The 21,718-nt window shown below is 41.8% G+C and overlaps 4 protein-coding genes across 4 annotated transcripts; all 4 read left to right on the forward strand.

Annotated features, from left to right (window-relative positions):
• Positions 1 to 10,872: 10,872 nt before the first annotated feature.
• Positions 10,873 to 12,516, forward strand: PGRI_092190 (Major facilitator superfamily domain, general substrate transporter; the record flags this gene model as incomplete). The annotated part of the gene is made up of 1 exon (XM_040796932.1): positions 10,873 to 12,516. One exon carries the CDS (start codon positions 10,873 to 10,875, stop codon positions 12,514 to 12,516), a length of 1,644 nt encoding a protein of 547 aa, XP_040650362.1.
• Positions 12,517 to 13,271: 755 nt separating this feature from the next.
• PGRI_092200 (Ribosomal protein L7Ae/L30e/S12e/Gadd45) lies at positions 13,272 to 13,707 on the forward strand (the record flags this gene model as incomplete). The annotated part of the gene is made up of 2 exons (XM_040796933.1): positions 13,272 to 13,496; positions 13,552 to 13,707. The coding sequence occupies 2 exons, from the start codon at positions 13,272 to 13,274 to the stop codon at positions 13,705 to 13,707; spliced, it is 381 nt and encodes a 126-aa protein (XP_040650363.1).
• A 3,758-nt stretch (positions 13,708 to 17,465) lies between these two features.
• Positions 17,466 to 17,794, forward strand: PGRI_092210 (uncharacterized protein; the record flags this gene model as incomplete). Its single annotated transcript, XM_040796934.1, has 2 exons — positions 17,466 to 17,484; positions 17,541 to 17,794. The coding sequence occupies 2 exons, from the start codon at positions 17,466 to 17,468 to the stop codon at positions 17,792 to 17,794; spliced, it is 273 nt and encodes a 90-aa protein (XP_040650364.1).
• Positions 17,795 to 19,846: 2,052 nt separating this feature from the next.
• Positions 19,847 to 21,382, forward strand: PGRI_092220 (Monooxygenase, FAD-binding; the record flags this gene model as incomplete). The annotated part of the gene is made up of 6 exons (XM_040796935.1): positions 19,847 to 20,082; positions 20,135 to 20,399; positions 20,457 to 20,750; positions 20,802 to 20,949; positions 21,006 to 21,150; positions 21,205 to 21,382. 6 exons carry the CDS (start codon positions 19,847 to 19,849, stop codon positions 21,380 to 21,382), a joined length of 1,266 nt encoding a protein of 421 aa, XP_040650365.1.
• Between the last annotated feature and the right edge of the window lie 336 nt (positions 21,383 to 21,718).

Genomic DNA, 21,718 nt, shown 5'->3' on the forward strand with positions numbered 1-21,718 from the left:
ATTTAAATTGATGAGGGTACCGTAAATAGGTGTTGTCTTTATAATGGTAAATCTACTTATTACCACTTTATAATGTATTTCACATGCGAGTGGATCACACAAGCGGGTGGATCAGTAAACCCAACCTACTAATTTTAAATGCATTTATCTCAACCAAAACGCCCTTAAATTAAATAAACTAAATTCATCATCTATCTGGACACGTCTCTCTTCTATGTCCTGGCTTTCTACATATACCACACCCCCGGGGGGGCTTTATACGTGGCTGTAAACCCGATTCTCCATATACGCCGGGACTGGGGGGAGGTGCTTCAATTACTTCCTCCGGCTGCATAATTAATATAGATACTTCTTAAACTGAGAGGCCTTCTTCGGCGGGGATGTGTCTTTTAGACCTAGCTCGCTTTTACTTCTGCTTCTCGTTAGCGGTACGTAATTCCTTATTTTCTTTAGCGAGTAAGATAGTACCTTATATTATAAGACGGAAGCCTTTTATAAGCTAGTTTAATATACGATCTAACGGGCTAGGTAGACTTCGAGATCTTATACGAAGTAAAGCTTTGATTAATAAAGCCTATCGACGTAGTTCTTTCTCTGTATAGGGGGTTTTTAGGGTGAAATTCTAGCTTAATTCACTACCCCGGCTAGCTGGGGGGGTCGGGGTTCGAAGCTAAATATTAAGCTTTAAAATCACTCTCTCTGGTAAAAAGGGGACTAAACCGGCTGCTCCGAAGCTATTTTTAATAGTCTCCGATTTAAAGGCTTTAATTCGTATAAGGGGGTATATTTCGAGGAAATCAAGTTTATTAATATAATTTATCCTGCCCTATATCTTTAATTCGACTAGCCGACTGTACGACCGTTTTAATACTATAAAATAGCCGATATCGAGAGGTTATAAAAGATAAGATAAATACGCTGGTATATAAATTAGTATTACCTTATTTCTCTTATAGATTTTATTAAATTTAGGTATTAAATAACTTCTGTAGCCGTTGAGTATTAAAAGCCGATACCCCCCCTTCGTACGCGAAGAAGTAGTAGGAATAAAGAGCTTTTTAAGCTACTAAAGTCTAATTTTATTAGAGGTCTAACTATTAGGACTAACTTCGAATCGCTAATCGCCTAGGAGGCCGCTATCGAACTAAGATTTAATAAAGACTTTACCTTTAAAAATTATATATAGAGGAAGTGTTACGCACTGCTAACTGGTCACAGTTAGGTTAGATGGGTTCCGGGTATACTTGCCTTAATACTCCTCGTGTATCCAACGTCAACGACCTGTCGTAACTGAGCTATTGCCTGCAAGGCCTTACTGTAGCCTAAGTCCTGTTGAGAGATCGAGGAACGATGCCAGTGAGAGCGCCGAGTAGATCTATACTGGGGTATTGGTCTGCTCGTGAGTGTTGTCAAGTTATAATTAAGTAAAGAGTCACAGTAGTCTAAAAGGTAAATATAAGTAACAATGTATGATTGAAGACGAAGAACTAAACTAGATATATGAATAAGTGTCCTTATATATCCTGGAGTTCTTCCCGTGTAGATAGGTAGATAGTAGCTTAGTAGAATCTTCTTGGTAGATTCTACTGTTCGACTGTCTACTGTTCTACTACCTGTATGATCACGTGGTGCTCTTAACCTAAAGCGGTAGCTGTGGTGGTAGAAGGTTACTGGTACGTATAGGCGCATACGTATCAGTTAGTCCCTGAAAGTAGGCCCTTGGTTAGAGTGATCACCCCTGTACTCACTGATCATAACCGCAGCTTTTCTTGTTCCAGACACTTAGGAACGCTAAAGTATAGGATATTATACGTGATCTGCTTAGCAGATTTGCTAGTTGGCTCTCGATAGCCTATTAGTGTGCCTAGTGGGTCACCGCTAACTAGTAACGGATAGGCCTGTAACATTACCTCCCCTCTTCCTAGGAGTTTCGTCCCTAAGACTTATAAATCTGCGGTCCCCCCTCCGGTAGGTAATAGATTTTTCTTTTCTTTAAAATAATATGTTTTCGTTATACCTAAACGTAAGGCTGACTCTTCCCTTAAAGGTATTCCTAAACTCCCCCATAACTCTTCGATTGTATATTATACCTAGGCTAATTATATCGAGGTTAATAGTTTTGTGACTACCACCCCTTATGACTATTGTCTTAGTACTAGTATTGATTATATAATAGATCGTTCTTGTTGTTATTTAAAATGTACGTCCTGTATCTGAGCGGGCCGCTTATATAAGCGTGAATTTTACACTAGTTAGGAATGGGACTTATTACGAAATGCTAAGGATAAGATTTCCTCTGATATTAAAAAGAATGAAAGTAAACTCGATCTGTTAGAGCTTAAGTTGTCCGCGTTGCAATCCTATCTCATGGAGTTGTATTAAAAGGTATTGAATAAATAAAAATAATATTAGGAAGCTATATCTCGCTAGCGTCGTTTACGAAAACAAATAACTTTCCTAAAATAAAAGGGTTTTAAAATGTTAGAATATGATACCGAATTACTTAAAATCCTTAATAAGTACAATTCCCCCTCTAGGTAGGCCGATACCTCTACCCTGGACCTCGAGCAGCTTACTACTACTACTAAATATCTGAACTTTGATTAGATATTAGTTGAGATTACCGATCTTCTGTCATCTTTCTAGGACAGCCCGGCTTTTTCCGCTACTAGTATTAGTGGAACTATTAAACTAACTGGGGGTAGCCCCTTAGGTTCTCGATAGGTTCCTACGTATTTTCAGAGGTATCGTACCCCTTCTATCTTACTAAATAGTGAGGTTTTCCACTTATTCGTTTTATTTCTAGGATTTCCTCGACCTTATATTTATTTTCAGTTTCTTCTTCGATTTCTACATTTGTCGTAAGTTTAGCGTTGTTTGGTACGGGTTTAAGTAATGAGATATAGAATATTGGGTGGAGTTTTTGTATACTTTCTGGTAGCTTTAAGCGATAGTTAACTAATCCTAATTTTTCTTTAATTTTAAATAGTCCTAACTATAGGTGGTCTAATTTGTTACTAGGTCGCTTGGTTTTAATGTTACGGCGTAAAAGATAAATCTTTTCTCCCTTCTTTAAGTTAGGTCCCTTCTTGTATTTTTGGTTGTAATACTTCTTTATCCGTAGGTTAACGAAGTCGATATCTTTGGATAGTTATAGATGTAATTGTTTTAGCCCGTTAGCCTTTAGTCTCGCTGATTCTGCCACGGCTGCTTTGCCGATTAGTTGTCTATAAACCATAGGGTTGTACCTGTAATTAGTAAAGAACAGTAATTCTCGGGTTGTAGAGTGAATAGTATTGTTATACGCTAGTTGTGCTATTAGTAGTAGTCTTGCCTAGTTATCTTATTAGTAGTTTACGTAGTGTCGTAGGTACTACTTTAGGGTCTGGTTTACTCTTTTGGTTTAACCGTTAGTTTACGGGTGGTATGCTGTAGAGAGTCTAAGCTTAATACCTATTTAATCTACAAAGGATTGCTACATATTTAATATAAATAACTTGTCTCTGTCTGATATAATCCTGGCTAGTAGTCTATAGTTTACAACCACATATTATAGGACTATATTCGCTATTTAATCTACGTTAATAGTTTCTATAGTCGGAATCATATAGGTATACTTAGTAAGCCTATCAACTATAACTATGATTATATCGTGTCCTTCTAAGACTAGTAGCTTCGTGATAAAGTCTATAGTAATCCACTCCTATAGGGTAGTTAGTATCTTAGATAGCTATAATTCTCTGTAGGGTGTGTGTTATACGGGCTTATTCCTTTAGCACGTATCGCAGCCTTAGATATAGAATTTAACCTTACGGTTTATATTTAGAAAATAATAATTTCGCGAAATGTATTCTACTATCTTTTCTATTCCTATATATCTGTAAGTAAGGTTATTATGATATTTCTTAATTACTTCCTCTTAGAGTTTAATTAGGATATAGATTAATCTATATAGGTGGAATAGACTACTTTCGTCTTTAACGAGTTTATTATTTTCTCTAAGGAGTTAATTAATTATATTTGTTTCTAGTTCTTTCTTAATTCGTTATAATAGGTCACTATCTTCGACCTCTACTATCGCAGCTAGTAACTATTTGTTATACAAGATAGTACCATCTGAGTTTTATCTTAGTATAGTAGGTTCCGCTGCTTTAGTACCTAACTCATAGTTTAGTCGCTGACTTAACGCGTCTACTTAGCTGTTTTCTATTCCTTTATAATATTCGATTCTAAAGTTATATTATATAAGGGTCTCTACCTATCGCGCTTGTTATTATATAAGAACCTTTATAGTGGTAAAAAAGGTAAGGTTTTTATGATCAGATTTAACCATTACTGTATATTTCGCTCCTTCTAAATATACTCTCTAGACTTAGAATACTAATACTATAGCTAGTAGTTCCTTATCGTATATATCATAGTTAAGTTCTATAGGTATTATCTTTCTTGACTAGAATACAACTAGTCAATATTTCCTATCTAGTCCTAGCTATATTAGTCTAGCTCCTAGGGCGTAGTCTAATACGTCTGTTTCTATAATAATTAGTTTATCGTAGCTAAACGTAGCTATAATCGTCCCTTAGCTAAAGAGTTATTTAAGTTATTAGAATAACTCTTCTACTACTTCATCCTACTTAAATTTCTGGTCTTTCTTAGTAAGTCAATAGAGTCCTAACGCTACTCTAGCGTATCTATCGATAATCTTTTAGTAGTAGTTAGCGAGACTAAGAAATTACTATACTTCCTTAATAGTCTTAGGTATTAGCTATTCTATAATACTTCTAACCTTATCTTCCTCTATCCCAAGTCCGTCTAGGCTAATACAATATCTTAAGAATAACGTTTCTTAGACATAGAATTCGCATTTCTTAAGTTTAAGAGTGACCTTTACTTCTCTTAACTTCTATAGTACTAGTTTGTTATATTTAATATAATCTTTAAGGGTTGTTAAGAATACTAAGATATTATCTAGGTATATAATAACGAAGATATTAAGATATTCTTCTAGCGCTTTAAAAATAAAGCGTTAGAATATAGCTAGTATATTAGTAAAGCTAAAAGGCATAACCTTATATTCGTAGTATCTAAACTTAGTTCTAAATACCGTTTTCTATTCGTAGCCTAGCTTAATCCTAATACAGTGATACGTATTAGTAATATTATATTTTAAGAAGTACTTCGCTCCTCCGATCTAGTCTTATATCTTATAGATTAAAGGTAATAAGTATCGATCCTTAATAGTAATCAAATTTAGATATCGATAGTCTATATAGAGTTAAAGGCTCCTATCTTTCTTTAGTACAAAGATAATTAGATATCTAGCCAATAACTTCAAGGCTCGGATATAACCTTTCTATAGGTTCTTATCAATATATTCCTTAAGTATTTAGGATTCTTTCTACAATAACTAATAGATAGGTTTAAAAGTAGGTTTAGTACCCTCTATTATATTAATTTTGTGGTCGAAAGGCCTATATTTAGATAATACTCCATCAGTAGGTACTATAAAAATATCTATAAACTTCTAGTATTTGTCTAGAATCTAGGGTTCGTCGCTAGTTATATATAGCTTTTCACTTTTAATAATTACATATTCTACTAGTTCTTAGTTAGATATACCAGGTAACTGTTCTATAGTATCTAGGGCAACGCCCGCGACTAATACCCTAGTCCTCTTCTTTTAGGACTATCTATTCTTACCCTATTAGCTAGACTTCTTCCGACGCGTTTCGTAGTTATTATACTATTCTATATATTTACACCTGTCGAAGGTAATCTATCCTAATTACTAATTAATACTTAGGTTATGCTTTCTAAGCTATAAAACTCCTAAAATAATATTATAGTCTCCCGTTTCTAGAATATTAAACTTAATTATTTCTAGGTATCTATAGATAGATATTAGTAGTATAATAGTTTCCTCGCTCACTCTATTAGAGAGGACTTCTCTATCGAGTCCTATAACAGGAATAATATACGATAATGGTTTAGTAAGGACTTATTAGGTTTCTTAGAACCTAGGGTTTATAAAATTATTTATTACTTCCGAGTCAATAAGAGTCTAAGCCTTTCCTATTAGTAGGATTATATACAATTTAATATATATTCTTAGTAAAGTTACTACTAGCTATACTATTAAACAGCCCTAGTGGTTATATATCTATCGGCCATTATACTATACCCCTTAGTACTCTTAGTTCTATTATAGCTTCTTTATCCACTTTAGTAGCTAGGGTTCGATACCAAGATCTAACTTACTAGACCCGTGGGTAGTATATATCTCGTCGTAATATATAACACTAGCTATTCTACTATATCCCAAGTATCGTACATATCCTTTATATATATAAGTAGAATCTTCACAAGGGTATCCTATTAGGTCGTCGCCTTTCTTAATTACGTTAATAAGGTACTAGTCTAGTCTACTAGGCTATATCTTTCCTTTAAGATATCCTATAGGCTTATTATCAGCCTCTTCATTATTTCAATAGTTCTTAGGACTATCTAGTAGTATTTCTAAGAGTATTTAGTCACTTCCTAGGAACGCATTCGTTATTCTTAGATCATTAGTAGTTCCAAGGGTTATGACTAGCGTTCCTAGGAGACCCACTTCTCGTTCCTAGGAGTTATTAGACTATCCTAAGGAGTAGTCTAGCTCCTAGGGAACGTACTAAGTCTATCCCTAGCTTTCTATAGTATCTTAGTCGATTTCTAGGTAATCAATATACAGCTTATCGGCTAATCCTTTAATATATAGGTTACCCACTAATATCTCTTCTAGGCTTAGGTTACTCTATCTTACTAAGAGATCTTCTAAAGATTCTATCTTTAGGTAGTCCTATTCGGTTTCTTAGGTTATACACAGTTCTTCGCGTATCACCTATATATATTACTATTTCTCATATAGTTTCTTCTGCTTACATTCTCTTATATAGTATCCTAGTTTCCTATACATAAAATAGAGATTCTTCTATCAACGCTTATTTTACTTATCCTAAGTAGCGTCTAATTCTATTAGCTTTAGGCCATATAGATTAGGGTCTTAGGGCGCTCTATCGCAGCGCCTGTTACTAAAACAGCTAAATCTATAACTCTTACCCTTTTTCTACTAGTCTATCTCTCAGCGTTCGTATCGTCGCTTATTAATACAATTATTAATCTTAACTACAATCGCGATAAGTTAGTCTAAGGTTTCAGGCCTATCAATTTATACTAATTTGTCCTTAATATCTAGTTTAAGTCCTACCTCGAAGTACAGAATATACGCTCAATTAGGTAGATCTAGATAGGATATAATTTACTAGAATTCGGAGGTATAGACTAACGCGCTAGTTTATTATTTAATTTTCTATAGCTTACGTTTAGCTATTCGAGTTACGTCAATATCTCCGAAAGTTCGCTCAAGATATTAACGGAAGTTGTTATAGTTACTAAAGATATCTATAGTGGTCGCGGACTAATCTCCTAGTGCCTTTTTATAATAGTCTTAAATATATAGTTTAAGCCAGTTCTATACTTATCTACGTAGGTAGGTTAATACAAAAATCACCCTACTAGCTTCGGACGGAAGCTTAGCTTTATTTACGTTAAAGTATATATCTATCTAAGTAAAGAATCCTCGAAGCTTAGTTCGGTTTCCTTCGAAACATTTAGCCTTAGGTAACGCTAGCCCTTAGATAGCACTAGTTAGTGCTAAAGCAGTGACTTAGGTATACATTTGCGCTAGATAGTCCTCAACCTAGGTATTATACTTTTCTTACTCTTGAAGTTTATTTAATAAAGTCTTTACCTACTCCTTTAGTATCTTAATCCTATTATCTCTCTTAGCGTCGGAATCGGGGTTATCGTCCTAGACCGGCTTAGTCGGGACTTTCTTTCTAAGTTGAGATATATCAGTGGTTATGACTCGAAACTTGATTTGAGACAGTCTTTAATATATTACGCACTACTAACTAGTCACAGTTAGGTTAGATGGGTTCTAGGTATACTTGCCTTAATACTCCTCGTGTATCTAACGTTAACGACCTATCGCAACTGAGCTATTGCCTGCAAAGCCTTACTGTAGCCTAAGTCCTGTTAAGAGATCGAGGAACGATGCTAGTGAGAGCGCTGAGTAGATCTATACTAGGGTATTAGTCTACTCGTAAGTGTTATCAAGTTATAATTAAGTAAAGAGTCACAGTAGTCTAAAAGGTAAACATAAGTAACAATGTATAATTGAAGACGAAGAACTAAACTAGATATATAAATGAGTGTCCTTATATATCCTAGAGTTCTTCCCGTGTAGATAGGTAGATAGTAGCTTAGTAGAATCTTCTTGGCAGATTCTACTGTTCGACTGTCTACCGTTCTACTACCTGCATGATCACGTGGTACTCTTAACCTAAAGCGGTAGCTGTGGTGGTAGAGGGTTACCGGTACGTATAGGCGCATACGTATCGGTTAGTCCCTGAAAGTGGGCCCTTGGTCAGAGTGATCACCCCCGTACTCACTGATCATAACCGCAGCTTTTCTTGTTCCAGACACTTGGGAACGCCAAAGTATAGGATGTTGCACGTGATCTGCTTGGCAGATTTGCTGGTTGGCTCTCGATGGCCCATTGGTGTGCCTAGTGGGTCACCGCTGACTGGTGACGGATAGGCCCGTAACAGGAAGCGCCTACCTAGACGTATTTATATACTCGATTACTATTACCTACTCGCGATTTCTAGATTATAAAAGTACTCGCTAACTATAGTATTCACTTCTTATAATAACCTTCGTAGTTACTATTAATCCTATCGCGAAACCGGTCTCGTTAAAGTTATAAATATTATTAGGGTTAATCCTAAATTAAAGGATCGTTTTTTAAATTAGATTAAACTACTCTTTAATAATTTTCGGATCCTCGTATTTAGTACGCTCGTAATTATACCGTTTCGAGAATCGAGAGGAGAGGAGAGGACGCCGTTTTATAAAGTTCGTAACCCAATTTTAGCCGACCGAAATCACCGGGGTAGTTCCGCGCTTTTTAAGAAGAAGATTCGCCATTTCTCACACTATAGTAGGCCGGGGGGCCCCTCCGCGTCGATCTATAGAGAGAATCTATTTTTCAAGAGACTCCTCCTCAGTTTTAGTCAATTTATGGTTATTAGCGCGAGAATCAGATCGATTCTTAAGGCCGGTAAGGCGGTTCCGGAGGGAGGAGAATAGGACGTCAAAGCGACGCGCTGCTTGACGAATTGAGGAGATCTCTTGATTTTTAATAGCCTGGCTAGCTAATAAAATCCTACCCTCTTGCTCTATTGAATTTTTAGAGGATCGAGAGCGTATTGGTGGCATAGTGGGTGGTTGAAGAAGAAGGGTCTAAATTAATTGACGCGTTTCGCGTTAGCTGATCCACCCGCTTGTGTGATCCACTCGCATGTGAAATACGTTATCTTCTACAATGTCGCAGTATGCCAACTTCTCCGGCAATTAGCTGACTATGCAGCAGTTACACAGCATACTCCCAGAGTGTATTTCCTGGGTCCCAATAGTATGGTGACATTCGCAGCGCTTCATTTATCAATGGGTACTAGTTGACAAGTGGAAAAGAGAAATGAGGAGTCGTAGAAAGTGTTGAGATGAGACCAGGCGAAAATGAAAAGCATGAACATAACGTGCATGAGCCAGTTTAATCGTAAGATGAATGCATTATGCCTAGAATCGCTGCATAAATACTACTCGCATTAAACAAGACATGCAGCGTGACGTGGGAAAGGGAACGCGCCCCAACGATATAGCCGGGTAAGCCGGTTGACAATTCAGCTGGTGGAAACAACATGAAATCGTGTTGCAGTTGCAACTCCATATCCCCATGGCACGCAGATCGGAATTGTGAAATTGGCTAGCGGGCCCCGGAACCTTCGAACAGGGTGTGGAATACGGGAATGCGAGCGGGAATACGAGACCGTTGGGGAAGGTCACAACATAGTGGTCCAGGCACATGATGTTATTGGAAACACAAATTCAAATGGGACCCCGAGGATTAGCCAGCTAATCACAAGTTCGGGATCAAGTTCGGGGCAAATATCGGGGTGCTGTACCCGGACTCACCGGGAAGTACACCTGTACTCCGTAGACCGGGGCAGATGATAGTTCCCGAGTGGGTCAATCCGGCACTCAATGGTTCTCATTTGAAGATTTATAACTTCACTTCTGATTTGTGAGGTAAACATATCTCATGATAATTTATCCCTCAATACTTAGCCTCTCCCGAAAGCTTTCGGTCTATATATCATCGGCGTGTCCCGAGAACCGGCATGCCGACCAAGTGTGGAACCCGGTTCGGGAGGTTATTCGGATCATCGTCGGGGATACGTTCAAAGTTTAAACGTCCGATCGCCCGAAATGAATATCTTGGATACAGGTGTGTAGAACTGTACATGCGGTATAAGATGTTGGAGCAAAAAAGTGACCAAATGAGAATATATACTATAAGAAGCGGTTGAGAGCTTGTTTGAGAACTTGGTGATATCGATGGTAGCTACGGAGTACATCTAACATACGAGGAATAAGTCTCATGCACAATGGTTTCCACCTAGTTTTCGTCATATCCACTTACTTGGTATTCCAGCTGGTTCATTGATCAACAGATTCTTCTTGGGCTCCATGCTGGCACCACGATCGGTCAGTGCCTGGAATTCCCCTCATCCACCCTCCGTATAATCCCGCAGCCCCAGTCCTCGCGGACTCTAGAGTCCGGAGCATGACGCAGGGCGCGTGGGCGGATGAAAATGGTGAGTGGATTGGTGAGCAAGAACACTTAAATGTTATAGAGGTCGTGACGCCCATTCTGTTTATTCCCTCCTAGGCAAAATTTCCAGCCTTCTTTTTTTCACGCCACATGCAATGAAGGCCACCAAGAATCCTCAGCCCGTATCGGCCTCCCATACTGAGAATGTTCCTTCACTTCAGACTGCCCCAGCCATCGAGGAACGTACAACAAAGGGTCTGATCGTCGGAGGAAAATACCGGGACGAACTTTCAGAAGAGCACATCCAGCACTACGACAGCAGCTTACTGCAAGAGGTCGACGTCGATCTTCCTCTTACAGCTACAAAGCCTAAGCAGCACGATGGCCAGGAATTTATCGTGCTTGACTTCGTGGATGGAGATAAGGAGAACCCCTTCAACTGGAGTTCCGGCCGAAAGGCATTCATCAGCTTGCTTCTTTGCCTCATGACACTTTTTATTGGTCTTGCCACGACAGCATACAGTTCTGGAATTTCACGCATGGCAGTGGATCTAGGAACATCAGAGGAAATTGGAAAACTTGGTCTATTCACCTTCAACTTTACATGTGCACTTGCTCCCCTTTTTCTCGCTCCATTCTGTGAGCTGGCTGGTCGACGAGTCATCTATGTCGGTGCCTATGTCTGCTTTTGTCTTATGTTCATCGGCCTCGCGCTAGGCAAGAACATTGCCACGATCCTAGTCTGTCGTGCCTTGCTGGGTCTTTTCGGTTGTGTTGGTACAATCCTTGTTGGTGGAACCTTTGGAGATATGTATACACCTGAGCATCGTGCTATCCCCATGGCTTGCTTCTCATTCATCGCCATCCTCGGTACAGTCGGTGCACCCATCTACGCCGGTTTCATCGACCAGGCACTCGGCTGGCGCTGGCTCGAGGGTATCCAAGGTCTGGCCAACATCCCCCTTGGTATCGTTATTGCAACTTGCCTACCCGAGACTCGTGGCAGTGTGTGTCTTAGCCAGCGTGCGAAGAAAATCCGCCAGGCCACCGGCGACGACCGTTTCGTGACCCACAGCGATATTGAAGCCCCCGGTATTAAGCATATGTTGCACAACTCCTCTGTCAAGGCCGTGAAGATGCTCTTCAGCGAGCCCGTCGTCTTCGCCTTCGGTCTGTGGATCAGTTTCGCTTGGTTCCTAACCTTCCTCTTCCTCTCCGTCATCCCAATCACCTTCCAAGAAAAGCGTGGCTGGAACGAAGGAGTCTCGGGTCTTCCCTACATATCCCTCTGCCTTGGAACCACTATCGGTTTCGGTCTCAACTTCTTCCAAATCAGAAAGTACAAGTCCCTCTCCTCTGACCCGAACGTTGAGGTCGCGCCCGAAGCTCGGTTGTACGGTGCCCTATGCGGAGCCGTCTGGCTGCCAGTTGGTTTGTTCATCTATAGCTTCACCCAGTACAAGGGTCTCCACTGGATGGGCCCAGTAATCGGACTGGCCCTCATCACTATCGGTATCTTCTTTATCTTCGAGTCCTGTTATAGTTATACGGCCGATTGCTACGGGGAACACTCTTCTTCTGCTATTGCCGGTCAGGGTTTCATGCGAAACACCCTCGGTGCTGTCTCGCCGCTGTTTGCTTCCCAGTTCTTCCACAACATGCATAGTCAGTACGCTGGATTATTATTGGCATTGGTTGCAACCGTCTTGACATTTATTCCGTTCATTCTATTCAAGTTTGGTCCTGCACTACGTGCACGCTCTCGCCTTGCCTCTGCCACTGTGAATGGTACCAACTAAACCTTCGGGTGGTTTTTGTGAATTAGCATATCAAGATACTTTGAATGAGATGATTAAAGATTTGCATAGAACAAAGTCTTGGTGGCTCTATGGTTTTGGGAAAAAGAAATGCGTTGGATAATAAAGAAGACCTAGATCGCTGTAGCTTTCCTCGAGAGGTGTTTAGGTGTGGTGAGTGCAAATGGACAGCGACAAATTGTAGAAACAAGTGCTCCAGGTAAAGGAGAAAGTAAGAGGTCTACAAGTTGATAGGGAGGGAAGGAGGCGCCGAAACGGTATGACTACGGAGTACATACATAGTTAGTGGTTGGTTGGGAGCAGGTGCAAACAGATTGATGGATATTATCTGCATACTTCAACATTCTTTGCGTACTGAACTGAACAGCGCTCTTTCCATCGTACGTCATCCATCCATTTCCATCCACCATCCACCATCTTCTATCCATCCATCACAAAGTTTGATGACCTACAAACAAAAATTCCTGTCTTTCGCCTGATAAAACGGGCACCAACAGTCGGTGGCGGCATATTTACGGTGACCAATAGGACAACGGCGGTGAGAAGTCATCTGCAGAAAATATGCAAATTTGGCAGGCGGTGTATCTGAACGGTCCGCTCTCAGAAAATTTCCCATCTTCGACTTTAACTTCCATCTATATCTCATTTATTTTTCCGTTGCAATTACACGGCCGTGATCCACCGAGTGAGCCATTTCTTAAAGATCTGGTGTTTGAATTTCCAACTACTACACAACAATGGCCGAAGATACTAGCGCCGCCTGGCCCATCGCCGATGAGGCCCTCGCCCAGAGCCTCCTCGACCTTGTCCAGCAGGCCGCTCACTACCGTCAGCTGAAGAAGGGTGCTAACGAGTGCACCAAGTCCCTTAACCGTGGAACTTCTGAGCTCGTCATCATGGCTGCCGATACCAGCCCCCTCGCTATTGTCCTTCACTTGCCTCTTTTGGCCGAGGACAAGAACGTGAGTTAAATATAAGAGCACTGTACTGAGAAACCAGACTAACCATCCACATCAGGTTCCCTACGTTTACGTTCCCAGCAAGATGGCTCTCGGCCGTGCCACCGGTGTTTCCCGCCCTGTCATAGCTGCCTCCATCACCACCAACGAGGCCAGTGAGCTGACTGCTCAGATCCAGGCTATCAAGAACCAGGTCGAGCGTCTCATGATCTAAGATGTCATCTGATCAGGAGGAGGATTGAAATCTGAGCAAATGGTTTCGGAAATGGCTGTTAACTTTCACAACGGATTTCTTTTGTGACATAAGGAATTCTTACTGTCGAAGTGCGCAACCAGCTTGCTTCAGCTTCGGAGGCTAGTCTTTGCGTAATTAGCCAGGACAATTCAGACACTTTGAACTTTGTGAACTTTGAACTGAGGTTGGGAATCTTGTAAGACCATTGTAGAAGGATATAGTCCTGACAGATCATGTGGCTACCGTGGACCATGGTTTGAGCCTCGGACACATTTATGATCATGTTTGCTCGTAGTCACTTTTCCTGGGGTTGGGCTGAAAGTAGGTACAATCCTGGTCAATGCTCACCTGAACATCCATGCAGCGTATGCCCTCGGAGTTTCGGCCTTCCGGGCTGTCGTTTCCGCCTGTAAAAACAATGACAGGGTTTGAATAGTCCAAGTGGCGTCCACTCGTATGTGCCTTGTCTCCTTGATTGGGTCTTGATCGCTTACTTCCATCTTTAACCCTTTTAGGATCTTGGGCCGTTCATGAGGCGGGGTACATACACCCTTGCCAAGAGAACTACAGCTGCAGGTGTAAATGGACCAGTCACACTATGACACTGGGCTTTCGGGGGGCTTGTGGATCTCCCGCGCTCCGCCCTGCCACCAAAGTCAAACCGGTTTTCTTTTCGTATTTAGGTCTGGCCCCATCTAAGACATGGACAGGTGTCAGGTAAATGAGAGTATACTCCTCAGACTATCTAGACTATGGGGCATGCACATGTTCATATGCCTTGAAAGCTGAATCGATTGGTCGATATCACTAAATCTATTTTTGCTTTGTAGTCTCTTATTTTTTTTCCGGTTATGTACATTTTATCAAGGCTGCGCATACTATCATAATCGCAATGGCAATTCTGATTATAGTTCAAAGCGAATTCACCAAAATTCGATTAGTATAAGATTGGAGGCATCCAAAAAGGCATTTTGCCGCTATTAGAAATGATCTTCAACCCTTTAAATTCTTCAGGTATACATAACTAGAATAGTCGGCCGCATAAGCGGCCTCGTGGTGTCTTTCAGTGGTCTTTTCAGTGGTCTTCTTATATAGCATTCTGTCTTGTTGGTTTTATATACCAACAGCAAAAAAAGGCGGAAAAGGGCTCTGTGCAGACGACTTTTCTATGTACATAGTATAGCTTTCAACTTGCCAGAAACTCAATTACATATCCCACTAACACTATCATTCCGGCCGCCATGACTCGTGCAGGCTTATGTGCATAGGTAAAGGATATAGGAATAACCCCGACGAATGCTCATCCGTATTCTAGAGCCGCCAAGATTGATCAACGTCGAGATTCTACTATTCCAGTAAAATCATACGGGGTATGCATTTCCATGTGTTTGTTCCTGCTCAGCTATGGGGCAGTGTTGTCTGGTCAGCTTCCTGCAATGCAACCTCGATCAAGGAACAAACCACGCCAGCGCATAGTAGTTCCTAATCAGGCATTCCATTCTGGGAATTTCCTGGGTTAGGGAGATCGTCAAGAAGCCTTGATCTTGGCTCTGATGAAGTATAAATACATCGAACCATCCTCCAGAAACTAATACTCTGGACATCAAGCCTTCCTGAACAATCAATCTCATTTAAACTACCTTTCAATACACAAACCACTTTCACAATGAAGTTCACTGCTATCTTCTGCACCCTCATGGCTGCCACCGCCGTCAGCGCTGCAGTCCTGGAGACCCGCGACACCTGTGGAGCCGGCTATGATCCCGCCCAGAGACGTACAAACAGCCCTTGCAAGTCATCCAACGGAGACAGACACTTCTGCGGTTGTGACCGGACCGGTATTGTATGTTAACATATCCAATTGCAATATGGTATCATGTTTGGCATTTGCTAATACATTTCTCCGTGAAAAAAGGTTGAGTGCAAAGGCGGAAAGTGGACTGAGATCAAAGACTGTGGCAGGAGCTCGTGCCACGGTGGTATCCAGGGCGGAGCTTCATGCTAGATTGATAACAGCTAGTGATCTGAGACTGGGATTGGAGGGGTGTTTTGGCCCATCTCCCGTCAGAACTACTGGGGCAACTTGGAAGGATTTAACACCACACAATTTGCTAGCTAGTTTTCTGGACTTCGGTTCAAATAAGCTCGATCTTTGAAACGTACTACTTGTCACTCATTGATAGGAAGAAGGTTGACAGAATTTAGGCAAACGTTAGCCTTCTCACATACTGGACCTCCTTTGAATCCTTCAATATTGCCCTTCGGGTCGATGTAAAAGTAAGGAACTTTGACAACACACTAGTCTCTTTTCAATTCTTCAGAGATTCAACTTTCTTGCCAAATTGGGGGTGGACGCGCTTTTTCAATTCCTTTGAGTTCACCAGGACTGGATAGAAGTAGAAAATCGCCCTGGGTTATAGGTACAGAGTGTAGGACACCTCATGCTTTGATATGTACTCCGTACGGGGTACATATTTCATATTACCGAAGGCTGAAACGGGCCAGGGCTGAGTTAAGGGTATGCGCCTTGTTGGGGCTTTTTCATGTTTTTTTTTTACATTAAACTTTGTACTTGTCTAGTCAGCCCTAATGCATTCTCTGCCAAAAGCAATTCAGAACTGTGGAGAATCGGAGACCTGAATTTGGAACGGAGTGATTGACTCAGCATATAAATGCAGTGCCTGGGAATAGGTCTTCCTCCCATGAATACATGTAGCATACTTCTCCATTGAGAACAGTAATCCCAATATAATGGGAGATAATTCAGATCATCGTGGCACTGTTGTTTCAGCACCCATCTTAATTGGTCGGTCTGATAGCCTCAAAATCGAACCCCTAAGATTAGCGCTGCCGATCAGTCTATCGTTTTATGCAGTCAGCTTTCCATCAACTGCGACATGGGACGCCAGAATAAGACCTACATCTACCCCTCCTGTCTCAAAATAATCGATATCAGATGAAAAAGACCACGCAGACGATAATCTGGACATAGTACGGAGTACGAAGTAGTAACATAGTCATCAAAGACCTTGAACTTATTTTTCATATCAGATAGGAATTGTCGCTTATGCGGCCTTTATCCCTTTTGTCTCTGATATTCCTGTCAAATATGTTCCCCACCTTGGGTAGTTGTGCCAAGCAGTCAACGATAATTCCCACTAAACCGTTAAGAACCATGTGGGTTGTCAGATTGTCATATGATCGGTCTAGATCTCACGTGATATTCACCTGCCTTGTGGCCTCAGGCAACTGGACAATGACATCATACCCCCTGGGCTCCGAACTTGGAATTAGAATCATAACACCATTGGCCACATTTATTTTAATATAACCAAACTTTCTAGAAATACACTATTAATGTGACCGGAGAATATCAATTATGACGTCCAATCATCCACGCTGCGGGGGATATGGGGTACAGCTATACGTCAGATGGATACATCCAAGATATTAACTGTGATAATGGTTGCTGCTAGAAAGGGATCGCACTGGTCGCTATACTGTCATTGGACCCCCTTCAATTGTGGCGCATGGTTGCATCTCATATGGCATATTAGTGGATGTTGCACCCATTATATCATGGCTATGTAACCGGTTTCGAGGCGTCGCGGTGATATAAATAAAGACCTGCGACTAGCATAATTCAATCAAAACGACAACATCAAATACATGAAACTTTTTAAAACTATTCGAATCACATACTCCCTACAACCCCAAAACTACCCATACTTTTAACCATGTCCAACGAACAGAACCGTACGTTCCCCATCCACCAACCCCAAAGGCCTGGACCTAACTAATGAAATCAATAGCCGGACTCCTCGGCGGCCTAGGCGATACCTTAGGCAAGACAGTCGGCGGCGTGACCAACACACTGGGAAACACAGTTGGCGGTCTCGGCTCAACTGTAGGCGACGCAACATCCGGCCTTGGAAATACAGTCTCAGGAGCAACAGAGAGCGTCGGGAACACCGCCAAGAGCGCTGGACAGGGTGTGCAGAGTGGCGTTTCTAGCATTGGGGGACAGAAGCAGACTGGGGACAACCCCCTTGGATTGAATCGATAGGTTATTTTGGGGGTTATTATCGGTTAGCGAATTTATGATACAGGCCATAGTGCTTGTCTTTTTCCTTTATTCAGTCTCATGCGGAGGAAATTAAGATAAGATGGACTGGTGGTATTAGCACGTCTCAAATATCGAATTAAGCATGAATTGAGGAACCCGTGGACTGAGACATGAATGAAAGACTATATTCCAATGGAAACAGTGGTAACCGGTTTCGGATGGATTGTCAATAATGTATGCAATTTCACTGCTTGTTTCCCTCATTATCTCCTAATCTCGAACTTGAGTAAGCGCATCGAGGTTATAATCATTACGGCCTTTGTGACGGGGTACAACCTGGTGAAACCAGCAAGCAAAGCTGTAATTGTGACGAAAGAGCGCATTGTGACTGACATATAACTGAAGATGCCAATGAAGAGGACTACAGAAAATGATGCGGGAAAGATTATATTCTAAACCGGACGAATTTTTTTGACAAATTTATGTACCCCTCTCGACAAAAAATAGCTAACCCAACTTTGCAAGGCCCGGGAGTTCAATATGCAGCGTGAAATTGAATGTCTCCCGGTTCATTGGCTGTATACGGTTTTCCGGGGTAGCGTGGGGAAATTAGGCTAAATTACTCTAGTAAGTCAGGGGAAGATATTGTGATTCAAATTATCTTTGCCGTTCGACACCACAACGACAGTAGTTCGGCAGGATCAATTAGTTAGGGGAGTAGCGCGTTGGCTAATCTAACTCTGCAGGACCTAGACAATTAGCTTGGATTTCCCATTTAGCTAGATCGTCACACAACATCCCTGCATTGTAGCTCTGTAGCTTGCTTTTTCTTGTGCTATAGTGGTAAAATACTTCGTTTTCCTTGCTATACAGAGTCTAGTCCCCACATTATCGGGTGAGTCGAGGGAGCACTAGTTAGACTAGATGATTTCTAGCGCTTACTTGTTGCACAAATGTTGCACCTTGAAAACAAGCCTATCTAGCGTGCGACCAAAAGTACATTTACCTTTGATTAAGACTGGCAAAAGTACCTGCAGTCTTAGCCAGTAACAGACAGGTTTTCAAGCCTGGTGTTCGGCGGACTGGTAGATACCATTTAATACTGACGAAATATAGTCTGGATACTTCAAAATCATTGCGGTATCGAAGGTAAGAAGCGCAGTGAAGGTCTAGGAGAGAAGGGCATAGACAACTTATGTTTTCGTCTACTGTGGAATGATACATGCATATGTAGATAACCTGAGCCAAATAATCTTCCCCGAGCCTGTTAGCACTATCGGACTAATCTGTTCCAAGGGTCCCAAGCTTGCATTGATCCGACCCCTTCTTGCTATACTTATTGCTAAAATCCACACACTCTATAGCGAGTATCCATGGTTTTTGATTTGATGAACGCAAGAAAATAGCCGGCTGCATAAGCGGACTTGTGATGTTATTTCAGTGGTATTTTCAGTGGTCACTTTAGCGGTCTTCTTAGATATTATTCTGTCTTGTCAGTGTTATATGTCGAGGGCAAAGAAAGGCGGAGAAAGACTTGATTTGTACAAAAGGCTTTAAAAGGGGGTTTTGTCGCATGGCCCCTATACCGTTGCATCCCAGGTTTCCATACGCTTCCACAGAAGCCAACCATCTGCTACTAATCCTATCTACAAAAGGCGAGAGTACCATTATGGCGCTATGCCATCAACCTTCCCTTGATCATAGAATTTGCAACATATCCTCTTCTCCCTTCATGGTCCCCTGGTGGACCCCGCTCATCTGGTAGGAGATAGTCTGATCGAACACAGATAAGCCAGCACGTGCTGAAACGAAATATTCCATGACTATCTACACGGTTGATCCGATTGCCCAAACTCCCTAGTCGGTTAACTCGTTGGGGGGGGATTGGTGGACAGCAAGACACTAGTGGCGCATGGCACATTCGAAGCTTAGTATGGCGTGCGATGTATTTATCTACCGGTCATTCCCGACCACGAGATTTAAGATTTCAGATATATAAGCAAAACCCACTTAGAGAACCACCACATCTTTGTCTATAATCCTTTCACAAATATGGTTGGACAAGCATTGACTTCTGTGGCCATCGTTGGTGGCGGTCCCGGAGGATTAGCTACTGCGATTGCTCTCTCAGAACTGCCATTCCTCAAGGTGACTCTGTATGAGAAGAACTCGGAGCCCCGAGAAGCCGGTGCGGGCATCAGTCTGACCACCAATGCGTGGAAAGTTCTGGATTTACTTGGAGCTAGTGGTGGTATCAAAGGGGGCTCTAAATCTAACACACACCACAGGTAAGCGGTTCTTTCCTGGCCGTGGTAACATTTAACGCACATATTGACACAGAATTGAAAGAAACGCCTACACAGGGAAGGTGGTGAGCATCAGCCCTCCACCAGAAAATCCGCCTGCAAATTACCGCGGTTCAATCCGGGCTCGGAGAACCCGGCTACAGTCCGCTCTCTTATCGAGAGTGCCCGTGGGCTTGATCCAATTTGGCAAAAAGGTTGTATCTTTGGAAAATCTTTCTGGCCAGGGAGTTCGTCTGGTTTTCCAGGACCACACGGAGGCGATCGCAGACATTGTCGTTGGAGCAGATGGGATACACTCTGTTCGTCACATCCCCTTTGAAACTAGTATCTGTGACTGACGCAGCTTTATGAGGTAGGTTGTCCGCAGGGCCCTATTGCCTCATCATCAACTTCACTTCACAGGAAACTCTGCATTCCGTGTTCTGATTCCGAAATCTCATCTGGCCCATATCCCGGATATCACGACTACAACGTCATGGTGGTGGGGTGAAGCTGGCCATGTATATTTATCCGATGTGGATGATGAAGAAGATACCGAAGATCCGCTGTTTGAAATTACTGTTCGATCCTACCGTGAGCCTGAAGTTTCGGGGAAGACTGTCTTTTGGGGTGTCCCTGCAACCAACGAGAAAGTAGGAACGCGTGTTGAGGTACGACATACCATTGCTGGATCGATAAGCAATTGTTAATGTGTAAGACAGACATTCGACCAGAGAATGAGGGATGCAGTAAGCACGGTGACTGAAGGAGAATGGAGGGAGTTTGCGACATTCGCTGGGCCTCGTCTGAATAAAATCACTGACTGGGATAAAGTTGCCCTTATTGGAGATGCCAGTCACCCCCTTTCGGGTAATTCCATGCTATTATTTGACTTATGGTCATGTTCAGCGCTAATAGTCTCTTAGGCGCTTTTGGCTCCGGGGCGACATTTGCCATGGAGGATGGTTGGATCCTCGCGCGAGCGCTTGAGCTTACGCGGTTTGCTTCGCATCCTGCACGGGACGCTCTGGAGATATTTGAACAGATTCGGTCTCCGTACTATGCCAAAATGTAAGTTCGGACTTGATATTATGTGTTTGATCATGATTTTCCAACTCTTCACAGGTATCAGCATCTAGACGAAATACGTGACAAAACACAACTCCAAGCAGAGAAGGATTTTGATGTCATTCTGCAAGCCAAAATTGACACTTTCCTCTATGGAGACAAGGATTTCATTTATCAAAACGATATTAAGAAAGTGTGGGAAGACTTTCTTGTGACATATCAGACAGTGGTGTAATACCTTTAGAAACCACCTTTGTTTCAACGTCATGTATAGGACAAGTCACAGACATCACGTTCAACCTCGGCTATTGTGTTCTAAGAAGGGACATAAATGCCTGAGGGACCAATCCAATATCAGAGCAATAGTTTAAGAAATATAGCAAGGATCTTGCATCAAATTAAATATTATCGGAAAGATATGGAGGATATTCATGATCTACAATATACATAGTGGTGGGCTAATTTTATGCAGATCCGCTCCTTATTTGTGGTATTGTGGATCATTGTCAGTATTGGCACTTTGGAAGGGGTTCCGGCAAGCTTATTTCTTTTTTTTTTTTTGCCCTAGATC

This window comes from Penicillium griseofulvum, assembly GCF_001561935.1.
Source record: "Penicillium griseofulvum strain PG3 chromosome Unknown contig_13, whole genome shotgun sequence".
In the NCBI taxonomy this organism is placed as follows: Eukaryota; Fungi; Ascomycota; class Eurotiomycetes; order Eurotiales; family Aspergillaceae; genus Penicillium; species Penicillium griseofulvum.